Here is a 12,715-nt window from a genome sequence, read left to right on the forward strand (position 1 = left end):
GTCATACGGAGCACTTCAACACTTCAACAAGCACAACCCGCACTTTTTCTGCATATTTTTACGTTGAGCTACGTTTCAGTATCACGTGACAAAAAGTGGCTGTCATTTATATAGCTCTGATTTGAATTGGCTATATAAACAAGCTTGTAGCCAGCCGAATCCATAGCTGGCTTTGCACGCTTAATGGTCCCCACAGTTATAGTCAGAGCTTCAGCCCTACAAGGCCTTTTAGGTCCATGAAAGGCGGAAGTATGCATGCTTGTTAACCACGATCTGCTGAAGAAATGATCTGGTTGGAGAAAGTAAAGGCCATTGCTGCCCAGCAGGCCGTTGTGCCGGACAAGGTTCGCGAGATCTTCGGACGCGGTGACTGATTTCAACACTATTGTATAGTCCTGAGTTCAAAAGTGCTGCGAAAGGTTGCATTCACCGCTTGCAAATGAGCGCAGTGACAAATTAAAAGGTTGAGGTATGATTTGAACACCCGATGTTTCTTAGAACCGTATCGAAACAAGCTTTCACGTACTTATTTCACTTCTGCGAATTTTCACGTTAATAAACTTTTTCTTAAGGTCCGTTGAAGTTCAAGAAACTCTCGCAGTTCCCGGCGCTCCGACAGATGGCGCCATACGAAAGCGGGCGAAGATATAGGGAGAAAATTGAGCATGATAGCTACTGCTACCACACCGTTTCGAAGGGGACGCTCCTATATTTCATTCCATTCCCGCTATTGGTATTAGAAACGGCGAAGTAAATTGGCACCAATAGACGTTATCAAGAAAATTCTGGAACATTAGGGAAGCACACATTGAGAGGCAACGGGAACAATTAAAATATAAAGCTTAGCCAAAATTAGTAAATATAGCCAAAAATAAGATGCATATTTTCTTATAATCCTCAGTGTTTAATATTCGTTCGCGTGAACTTCAATTCTTTTAGCATCTGAGACACATTTGGAATCCCAACAATTCGCTTGTTTCCAGGCCGATAAAAAGTGAATGCATGCATTGATCGGCCATCCGTAATTTATTATCCCGTCGAAACGAGTAACATTCAGGTGATTTAGTCCAACTTGATGGGCAGGTTATCTGAGCAGCGGTGTGGACCGCGGTGAGCGTTCGTAATTCTTTCGTTATTGCGTGCTGAACTGAGAAGATCTGAGAGCTTCTATTTTCTTTATTGCGGCCATTAAATTAACTAAGCTTGAAATTATTTGCATAGTGTGGAACTATTTCACGCACGACCAAAATCGCATGCAGGCCAGTGCTGCGAATCGGTCCGCATGCTATATACTGAGTGAAACTGCATATATAGTGCACTTGTCATTAACCCCATTCAGTTGGTGGGGGAGAAATGACTAGCTTTATTCTAGTCAAAGGGAAAGAAGTAACGGTGTCACTGGTGAGCGAAAGAGCACATGTACGACTTGCAAGACAAACAGCACGAAAATTATAGACCGCGATCGCTCGTTTCTAAAAACACTTCTGACAAGAGCTTGAAGGTAAAACATTCGGCGACACTTGAAACAAGTAGCCGAGGCGGCACGTACGATGTGGTGTCCGAGGAGGATGATTTCTGCAGTTCCTCCTCCGTAGTCTTACACGGGTCTTGATTCACAGCATCGTATTGAGAACCGCTTCCAGCGGCTCGTGAAGAACACGGCGTTTCTTTTGGCACTGAAATATCGTGCCTTTCAGCAGGCGTTTTTCATTCCTTCTTGTGGTTCTACAAGTGTGCAGGGCAGTCAGGGAACCTTGATGGTATCGCATCTTTCGCCAATACACGGTCACCGCAGTGTAGGTACGAACTTGGCCCATGTGCATGGCTTGCAAAGTTATCGGCACCAGATGAGGCTGGAAATGCTCCTCACATAGAAAGTCTGAAGGTTGCAGCAAATGGTCCTTACGTGGGATGCATTTTATGCCACACCTTCGAGCGTTATTCGCCCTTTAGTGTCAAAAACAGTGGCTTTTTTTTACACGACTAATAAACGGTGCCTCGCGGAGCAAACACTTTCGTCCCATCGTCAAAGCGCCAAAGCACCGGCGACAGCACCGTACAACCCCACAATCAAAATGCACTCCTATTTCAGTCAAATAAAAACAATAAAGACACAATTAGAAGTCCGTGCTGAACAAAACTTCCGTTGAACGATGCATTCACTGCAAGCAGACGACGACGACGACGCGCGAGAACGCTTTTCTGCGTCGCCACCTGTCGGCAAAAAGCGGAACTGCGAGATTAAAACGCGCAATCCAAATTTGCGGACTGGGTGGGAGAGGCCGCCTTTTGTTAGAGGGCCACTGATCCCATCCTATAGATCTTCTTGAACAATAAATTTTCTCCATTCCAATGTTCGGAGCACAGGACAAGCGGCGCCGTTGGTACACCTTTTTCTTACACCATGGCCCCGATGCATCATCATCATCGTCATCAATAGTTTTCCTCTTGGTTTCTCGTCAGCCACGTTCACAACAGACGGCGGCATAGCTAGGAATAGCGTGACCGGAGACAATATAGTTGGCAGCGCTGCTGCAGCGACGAAGACAACGAAGAAGCTCGCCGATTGTCGGAGCGCAGTTCGCCAGTTGTGGCTGAACCTCGGCCGTGTGTGGTGAGGTTTGTGCTCGGTGGATCGCTTTCTTGAACTTCCTATAATTTGTGTCTTCCTTGCATTCTTCTCCGGCTGCATGGAGCACCAACCCGGTGTGCAACCACTAGAAAAGTACTAGCCAACACTATCATCATCAGTAGCAGCATGTGGCATCCTCACACATGGAAAAAGAAACCCTCGATCTCACTGCGCTGACGTGATACAGACGGCGCGCAAGTAGTATAAGAGGTGCGCCTAGTGTATGATTTTCAGTACGGCTACGTGCTAATCAAGAGCTGTGTCATTAAAAATATCAGAATAAATAGGCGGTGTAAAAGGCGCTACCGCATCTACATTTAATGCCAAGTTAGAACCTATACTCATGATCTTTTTTTTACATTCGTGCAGTGTAAGAGCCTGTAAATAAATTTTGGAAAGGTCAAGTCAATGTTGAAATTTTAAGTGGCCCACGCCAGGTTTGGGTATGACCATAGTAAAATCACCAAATAATTATGTAATTTTGGCAGGACCCTGTCTTGATGTAGTCAGGCACGTTTCGCTGCTATCACAGCACCCAATTTCTCTATCACGTCCTTATCACTACCGACTTATATCCTTAGCAGTTTCCACCTCAACATCTGGTCTGTCTCTTTATATCACATTAATATCACGTGATATAGCCTCTTTTTTTTCATTCCCTAACACACACAAACTACGTTTACATGTATGCTTCAAATAACATGCTATTATGTTTCGCACTCACTCCCCACGGGATATGTCTAGGCTCAAATCCGCTCTGACAGAGCTTTAGAGCACAGCTTTTATAAGCGCCCGGTCCTGGCTTGAGCGTGAGCGTGAGTTGGCTCTAGCCGACTAACTGCCCTACAATTGACATTCGCACTCACTAAACAAGATAAATGAACTGCTTGGCTTCAGATGCTGAAATCTCCGCTTACAGATGTCAGTTTATACTCTTTTTGACGTCATTTGTTTGTTACGAGAAGAGCATCAGACCATTTTCACTATTCGTTTCCTTATTTGCTCATGGCTTTTAATTTATGTCACTGACAATCTGGTAGTCCATTTATTGCGACTAGAGAAGAGAGATCTAACTAGCATAATGCGTTCATGTAAACTTGTATACAATCATTATTGTACTGATATCAGTGCCAACGCCAATATATCAATGTGTTTTAATAAACACCCCGGCCATTCTTTACTTTCGTCATCACATGGGGTGTACTGGGCATGCGAAGGAAGCAGAGAGACATGCACTGCCAGTGTCGCGAATGGTTGCATCCCGACGAGGTCAAGACAGCACAGACGTGCGAAATAGATTTTGGATCAGTCATCCTTGCCGCCCTCACAATATCTAACCAGTCCAACAGTTCACAAGAGAAGCTGCACACACGGTGCTCATACCTGAGAGACTGCGTTGACGGGCATGTGTATAGAGGCCTGACCCGCTCCGGGCTCATCCGGGTCCCCGCGGGCTGAGCAGTAGATTATAGAAGATCCGGCGTTGACGATGGACTCGTAGTGGCGCGGCACGCCTGCCGGGCCCATAGGCTGCTGGTTTTTCCTGCACGACAAAGGCACGTAGCCGTCTGAGGAATACGATTTTGTGGTACTTCCACCGCATCCACCACTGCCGTCGGCAGGCACCGCCAAGTCACGCCCCAGCCAACGCATGCATAACATCGTGGTCTTCCTTTTTCGCGGGACGGCGTCGCGCGGCGTCGGCGGCTGCGGCCTGAGCGGTGGCTACCGGAGATTGTGGCGTCACGAACAGCCCACGGCCCTTGTGGGGGCCAGGGCCCCTGGAGTACGCTACCCTCACTGGGCCCCTCCTTCTGGCTGATCCCCCCTCCGCGTTGTTGTCGTCTTCGCAGACTGTGTTGCCAGTCTGACATACACACCAAAAACTGCGTAAAAATCTTCTGAAATTCTTATTTACCATTTCTCTTATAACCATTTCACATATGTAGCATTAGATATTTCGACTCTTTTTTTAGCGCTTAATTTAATAGCTTGACCAGTTCCTAACTGTAGGTGGCGCGTCCACCAGCCATGCCTGTTCCGGCTGTGACCTGCTACAAAGGAATTAGCCAACACTATCATCATCACCTAGTACAGGCACTAGTCTTATAATACCCAGATGATGGCAAATAAAACACCCAAACGCAACGGAAGATGAAGGAAGTCGGCGAACTACTAAGCATCTCAATGTGGCTGTCATCGCACTGATCCACAATGCCGACCATCTCGGTGCGCATGACCAGTGTGACGTGTACATACGGTTGTGCTGGGACTGCCGGCTACTGCTGGCAGCGCTGCAGTCTAGGCTATATTTGAGATCATTAGCAATCTTACCTAATACAACACAATACAACCGCAGTGCTGGAAGTGCCGGCTACTGCTGATAGCGCTGCAGTCTCTGGCTATATTTGAGATCATTGGCAATCTTACCTAATTCAACGCAATACAACCGCAGCGACAACGACAAGCTATAAGAATTATCTGGTACAACGAAGGAAGTTAGAGCCATTATTCACCTGCATACTTACGAGAAAAGAAACTGCGCGAAATGAAATATTTAAGAAAGAGGGAACGCGATGACACTGGTGACACTTTCTCAACTTCACTAAATAAATTTCCTTGTGACTATATAGCAATTGTATATTTTAGTTTAAATGAAAAAAATATATATATTAACACGGGTACGCCGAATTAAGTTTTCCCATGTACATCTTTAACCAGAAAAGGGCAGTTAATTGGTTTGGCATACAAGGCACATAGCTACGTGGCCTTTGAATACTAATTACGCCAAAAGTGCAGAATTACGTACAGAAGTCGGGGCAGTAATGCGACTTTGGTGCCAATGAACAAATATCGCAGCTATGTGTTTTGGGTTGCTCCGCTTGCTTACACGCATCTGTGAACCAGGATGAATCTCCTCAAAGGCATCCTGCTAAGCACTGTTTGTTCGCTATCATCTACTGCTTAGAGCATTTAGACAGTTCAATAAATAACTTCATCGGTGGCATGTAGGATGCTGACACGAGATCCTGGAGAGCCGCGAAAAAGTGCCTTGTTCTGACTACTGCGACTATGAACTACAATACCGTCCCTAACATAAAGCGCACATCGCTTAATTCACCGCCTACTCCCTCAGCACAGAGTGACAATCTGATAAATGTAGAAGTAAAGTTACACTTGCGATATTGTATGCCGGCTATCTCATTTAGTCTGCATGCGCTTCTTTATTACGATAACAGCGATTCATACAATGCATAAATAAACCCAGGTCGAAGTACTTCAATAAGCACGATATTTAGTGGTAAATAAACTGGCCATACTGAAACTAAAACTTTCTTCGTCGTTACTTCTGTCCCACTAAATCACGATAAAGTAATTCGCATCGTTCTTCGAAAATATATTTGCTGAAAAACGTTTTGCCGAAATTTATTTTAGTGTCCAACTACCCAGATTTAATGCAGAGTCATTATTATCCGCACCCTTGAATTTCGCCGAAATAGCTGTAAGGTATCCTTCGCGCAACCACTCGAAAACAATTCTCCGCCAGTGGGTTGCGAACCCAGGCCGAACCAGGCTTCGTTGGCCACTGCGTTAGTCCACATGCCTCAAGCCAGTTTATTCACATGTTAAGCTGCCAGTCAGTAACTTTGCGCTTCGGTCTATAACGTACACAGAATTTAGCTAAACAAGGTAAGACGCGGCAAAAAAAAAGATAAACGAAGCAAAACTTAGCGAAACGAGAGTTAGGTATTGCTTCTGCGTGTGAATACATGCATAGGCAAGCTAAACCGCCGCTCGATATTTTTTAAGCAAACAGCATTTTGTAAGTATCGAATTTTGAGGGTGAAATATATGATGTCTTGATGGCCCCAAAAGCAAGAGTTTATACCTGTTTTTTTTTTTTAAATATACGAGTAGCTCGTTTACCAGTAATACACACTATATAACATTCCTATTTAAGGATATTCTTGCAGAAGTCGTACTCTATAAAGAATTAATAGCCCCGACGTGGTAGTGCAGTGGTTAGGGCCGCTCGACTACTTTATTTCCACTTAACGTTGGTTTACAACATAGCTTAACATTTTGTCTCTTCCAACAACACATACATGCACTTGGATACCTATAATTAAATCGCTGCAAAGAGGGACATACGCTGCACTAGGTGCATGATCGTCATGTTGGAATCTTTCGGAAGCAGTAGCCATACATCTTCCAAATCGGTTAGCGGGTACATGAGAATTGTGGCACTCTGAAAACTAGCGCTCTCCGATTAAAATGCGCTGAGGAAAGTCGTCGGTTAGATAATGGGCAAGCAGCAAACTGGCAGTACATTTCGGCTTGACGCTAACAAAACTTTCCACCACAACCAGATGTTACTAATCACTGCGAAAGTATTTCGCCTGCACTTCCACGGGGTAAATAAAAAAAAATAGGAGGCACGTACGAAGCTCCGCCCTTTAATGTATGACGATGCCTCTGGCAGGTAGTTGGCAGGTGACATAACCGGGCACAAGTTAGTCGACAGTATCTGTGACTTTGAGAGACCACGTGACAAGGCAGAGTTTGTAGGCACTGCCGGCTCAGGTTTCGTCATTGAGATGGGAGAATGAATAGTAATTAGCCTTCTAGGACCCGCGGACCACTGGTTAGACATGTCTTTGTACCCGGAGTCTTAGATGAGTGGTTTTAAGAGTAATATTCATGTATACGGAGGCAGCCAAAAACGTCAGGAAAAATTAAACGTGAAAAGCTTTAATTCCAGTGTAAGCAGAGTCACACCACATCGACTAAGCTCACTTGTATTGTGCTGAGATTGCATTATACAGAGACTACCTTGTGAATGTTGCCCTGCACAGAGATCGCCCTGCACAGAGATCGCCCTGCACAGAGATCGCCCTGCACAGAGAGTGCCCTGCACAGAGATCGCCCTGCACAGAGAGTGCCCTGCACAGAGAGTGCCCTGCACAGAGAGTGCCCTGCACAGAGAGTGCCCTGCACAGAGAGTGCCCTGCACAGAAAGTGCCCTGAGCAGAGATTGTCTTGCAGAGATTGCCATGTACAGAGGTTTCCCTGCACAGATTGCCCTGCACAGAGATTGTCTTGTGCAGAGACTGCCGTGTACAGAGACTACCGTGTGCAAAGATTGCCATGTACAAAGATTGACTTGAACAGAGATTTCCCTGCACAAAGATTGCCTTGCACAAAGATCGCCTTGCACAAAGATTGCCTTGCACAAAGATTGCCTTGCACAAAGATTGCCTTGCACATAGCTTTCCCTGCAAAGAGATTGTCTTATGCAGAGAATGCCATGTACAAAAATTGCCCTGCACACAGATGGCCCTGCACAGACATTTCCCGGCACAGACATTGCCCGGCAGAGACATTGCCCGGCAGAGACATTGCCCGGCAGAGACATTGCCCGGCAGAGACATTGCCCGGCACAGACATTGCCCGGCACAGAGATTGCCCAGCACAGAGATTGCCCAGCACAGAGATTGCCCAGCACAGAGATTGCCCTGCACGGATATTGCCCTGCACGGATATTGCCCTGCACGGATATTGCCCTGCACAGATATTGCCCTGCACAGATATTGCCCTGCATTGAAATTGTCCTGCATTGAAATTGCCCTGCACAGAGATTGCCCTGCACAGAGATTGCCCTGTGCAGAGATTGCCCTGTGCAGAGATTGCCCTGTGCAGAGATTGTCTTGCAGAGATTGCTATGTACAGAGATTGCCTTGCACATAGGTTGTCCTGCACAGAGATTGTCTTGTGCAGAGGCTGACATGTGCAGAGGTTGCCATGTACAAAGATTGCCTTGCACAGAGATTGCCCTGCACAGAGATTTCGTGCAAGCCTTTAGCACGGTTCACTAACAATACACAACGTTTGGCAACAATATAAACCGGAACTGCAAGTCATTATAAATTTGATGTTAAGTCCTGTGACAAACGCCTTTCTTGATATATTGTGTCCTACAAAAGTATTCTTTTTTGAAGGAAAGGTTAGGTGGGAAAAGTCATGTAATTTATCAGTTGGAAATGCTAGCATGCCTCGTAGGTCACATAACTTTCAGAGCAAACTTTGTTTTGAACTTGTCGGATTTTGTCAGTGCGGTGAACGACCGCGAGTATACTATTACTGTAACTAAGTGAAACGCAATTGGCAGTGCGATGCCTGCGTATTTACATTGCTTCTGCAGTGCATAAATAGCCCTAAAAGTTATGAGATCAATGCACGTCAACACAGCATAGTCCCTAAACACCTATCCTCAATGTTGGCCGTAATTGCATACAAACATATAGTCGTTCCCGTACACTCACCCTCCACCCAAATGAACTTTGCTACTCGCTTAATCATTACATTCTTGATTGTGCTGCTGTCAGTGTTACAAGGGCAGTACACTTCGGTGCACAGTGTATGCTGGGTAGAGGAACCCCCGACTGACTGCGCGAGCTCGGTGCATGCGGGTGGCTACCAGAAGTTTTATATTTGTGATGTGCATTGTGAAGGTATGGTTTGCTTGTATTATTTAGGCAATAATTTCAGGTATTATTTCATGTTTGAGATTTTATTTTCTGGCTCTACTCCATGTGAAAATAAAACATGCTTTTGTGGCCTAGAGGTAGCGTGTCTGAGTCGCAATCCAAATGTCAGGGGTTGACCGCAGTTTCCTTTGCAGCACAGTTAATTTACATTATACGTACCATACATGTACGAATGACGTTTGAGTTATCTTACGACCCTTTAATCAGCAATTTTCTATGCTTTAACCACTTTATTGTACGGCTCCACCTGTAATGTGACGAATGCCTTGACCAGTTCGGATTTTCTTGATATGATGCCGGCGTCATCGGACTTTTCGCTGAAGGGGGTCTTTAACACCATCGCTTTAAACTGTGACAGAGAAGACGAAGAGAGCGTGGCAGGCGACCTGTGGTCTCGTTTAGTTCTAAAGACTTGGCCCTTGGATGCGGGAGGTGATTAGCTCAATACAGACCGCCGGACAACGATGATTACAAGCAATTCACGCTCGAGCGTAAGTACGAGGCTGTACAACACCCGGGAGTCCTTTCATGAGCAAAACGAGCTCCGAACAGGTCATCTTACGGGGGTAATTCATGTCACTGTGTTCCCACAGGGGCTCAAGTTCAAGTTCGAATCCTGTAACTAGCATGCCCAAGTTGACGTACAGGCTAACTGCCTCTGATGTAAGCGACGTGTTGAAAGAAGTTCAGTTTATCACTGCAGTCCCGGAGAAGTCCGGATTCATCTCTGCCTATAGGATAGACTAAGCAAGGAAAAATGGAACACATTTGCGAAAACTTCTTCGCTGCTCCGCAAATCCTAGCATTCAAGCATTCGCGTTGCCCGCTCGTTGCCTAGCTGCGAGTTGTTTTTATTAGCAGTGCAGTAACGCTGGCAGTGCCAACTCTTACTTAATGGCAGCTTGTAATGTAGCTTTTATACCACCATCCTTGGTAACTTACTCATTGCTGCTTGGCAATTTGCAAATGCTTTTTGTGTTGGTTGCGGAATTTACGCGAGTCGCTTTTCTCTCGATCGTCTTCAAGCACGAATAGCATACCCTTTCTTTTAAATGTATTAGGGTTTTGCTAATGGACATATGTTCATTAATAAGTTTCCAGAAAAATAAATCTGCCTTATCTTGCCTGAATCGCTTACAAACACGAAGGATGCAGCAACTTGATGTAACCATCATCACTGCAAGATGCAGCCTGTGTAAAACTACTAAGCAATGCCATCGTACAGTTGCTAGGACGACTGCATGCGCGGCTTGCAGTGAAGCTATGACCGACGGCAAGCCCGGCAAATATTTTGATAGCGACAGCTGTGCCAGATGTGTCCTATTCAATCTAAGGGTTGAAACAAAACGTCTTCGTACATCACTGCGGGCCGGAAATGGTGGTGTCATCAGCAAAAACCAGCCAACTCGAACTGACATGTCGCCGTGGACGCTAATTGCGAACGTCGAATCAACCTCGCGACCTGTGTAGGCTGATGCACGTCACAACAGCCTCGTTCATGACCTGGTTGGCCCCTCGTTAAGGACAACCGCTGTGCTTCATGAGGAAAACAACCAGCAATGATTGCGACCGGATCGTAGCGAATATATGCATATAGGATTGTGATCGTCGCTGTTCATTTTCAGCCGCTTATTTCAGTTTCGCTTGCAGCTAAGAGGAAGGTGCTACAGCTTTCCAGTTTTTTTTTTGTTTTTTTGTAGACTCACATGTTAAAGCTGCTTACACTCAAAAATATACCAAACAAACTCAGCACGACTTACTTGAACAAAAGTAAAAAGCAAATTAAAGAAAGCATTTAACCATAAGGAACGCAGTCATGCACACAAGCCGCACTGCAACTACGAGAACTGTCCACGATCTGCAACTGACGAATAGAGTAGAAGGTCAGCCTCCAGTGATGAGAAGAATAAAAACGAAAGCCTGATATTGTAGCAGGTGGCGCCTATCACCCTGCTTTCTAGTGCATTGTTTCTACAATATTGTAGAAGGTCAGCCTCCAGTGACGGGAAGAATAAAAACAAAAGCCTGATACTGTAGCAGGTGGCGCCTATTATCCTGCTTTCTAGCGCATTGTTTCTACAAAATTATACCCTGAGCAGACTCATCTCTCCGTACATTCAACAATTTCAACCCCGTAACTATAGCAGCTGCAAACACATCTGTTGAGCCGTACATGCATGCGACTATAGGCGCTAAAATGTTCGCGTGTCAAACGTTTGTAGCAGCGATATTGTTACCGGTCACATTGAAAGCTTGCGGGAATTACGCATTTCTTTGGGAAGAAAACTGATGCTAGGATACATATAGTGTGGCATTCCAAGCGACCTACAAATGAACGGCGGAGTTAGTTATGGAGCCTGTAGCGCTTTTTTTTTTTTTTCACCGCCTGACCTACGAACCAGCGGCGTGTTTCAGTGTGCTATTTTACAACTTTGTCCATCCCGCAGCGATTTCAAAATGCGCGATCATGCTAGACGCGGCTAGAGGAAAACGTGATTTGTTCGACGCTAGCAAACGAAGGTTATGATCACGTCGGACGAGATTATATATTTTCGTGGCTAATAACTGCGATCTGCTACACTAGAATATTTGTTAAAGGTGTCGTAAACAGAGCTCTGAGGTTTAGTCGCAATACCGATAGCTGCAAGGTTCGTAACTGCCGACTTTTATTCTGCAGAAAGCGACGCCTTGATTGGACGGATATCGAGAGTTGGAAATGTTTTTCACTACCCTCCAATCAGACTCAAGCTCCACGGAGGAAATGAGGTTGAGTTTTCTGAGTTTTCTTAGTGAAATATTTGTTTCCATCTTTCTTGCGTGATAAAAGTACGCTATCCGTAGAAATGGGAAGCGTGTCTTAATATTCAGCGGATCAGGCCAGTCCCTGTTCTGCTCAGCAAGAAAAATTGCACCTGGTGTCGTTGCGCGGCGTACTTCCGCGAAGGACCTCCGGTGGCGATATTTTCCCTGTTTTGTGCTCCTTTCTTTAAAAAAAAAAAAAAAAAACGGGTTGCTCTGAATGTATCCACTCCCATTAGAAATTTTGGTTTGGTTTAATTTGGTTTAATTTGGTTTAATTTGGTTTGGTTTGGTTTGGTCTGGTTAGGTCTCGTTCATCGGATTTAACCTTCTAAAGCCGCTCAGACTATGGAGAGGTTGTTCTTGAGGGAGCCGGAAATTTCCACCACCTGCTGATCTTGAACGTGCATGGACATCGTGCAGCATACGGACACCTGACATGTTCGCTTCAATCTAAATGCGGCCGGGCTCAAAACCGGGTCTCCCAGCTCAGCGGCGGGACCTCACAACAAAGCAGTAATCATTCAATGCCAGGCGAACTTCGAATTTTGAAACTGTCGCATTTTTAAGATCCTGCGCATTCTGCTGTCATGTGCGAACGAGTGAGTGTTGAAGATCAACCAGTAGGTATATAAAAAAAATTACATGGGGCTTAGCATGAGTTAAGCCTGAAATTGCGAAAGCAATGTCCACTTGGCTACGCAAAGTGTTTCGCTTGTAGTGGTGCACATTGCTA

The 12,715-nt window shown here is 45.4% G+C and overlaps 1 protein-coding gene across 3 annotated transcripts in view; it reads right to left on the reverse strand.

The window, feature by feature from the left end:
- LOC146191115 (proton-coupled zinc antiporter SLC30A2-like) overlaps positions 1-12,715 on the reverse strand; it is a 95,418-nt gene that overhangs the window by 24,709 nt on the left and 57,994 nt on the right. For all 3 annotated transcript variants that reach the window (XM_084601594.1, XM_084601593.1, XM_084601595.1), the window contains exon 3: positions 4,016-4,175. In XM_084601594.1, coding sequence (XP_084457720.1) covers positions 4,016-4,175 — 160 coding nt within the window. The remainder of the gene's footprint in view (positions 1-4,015; positions 4,176-12,715) is intronic.

Source organism: Amblyomma maculatum, chromosome 4 (genome assembly GCF_055883805.1).
Source record: "Amblyomma maculatum isolate TAMU_Amacu chromosome 4, ASM5588380v1, whole genome shotgun sequence".
Taxonomy (NCBI): Eukaryota; Metazoa; Arthropoda; class Arachnida; order Ixodida; family Ixodidae; genus Amblyomma; species Amblyomma maculatum.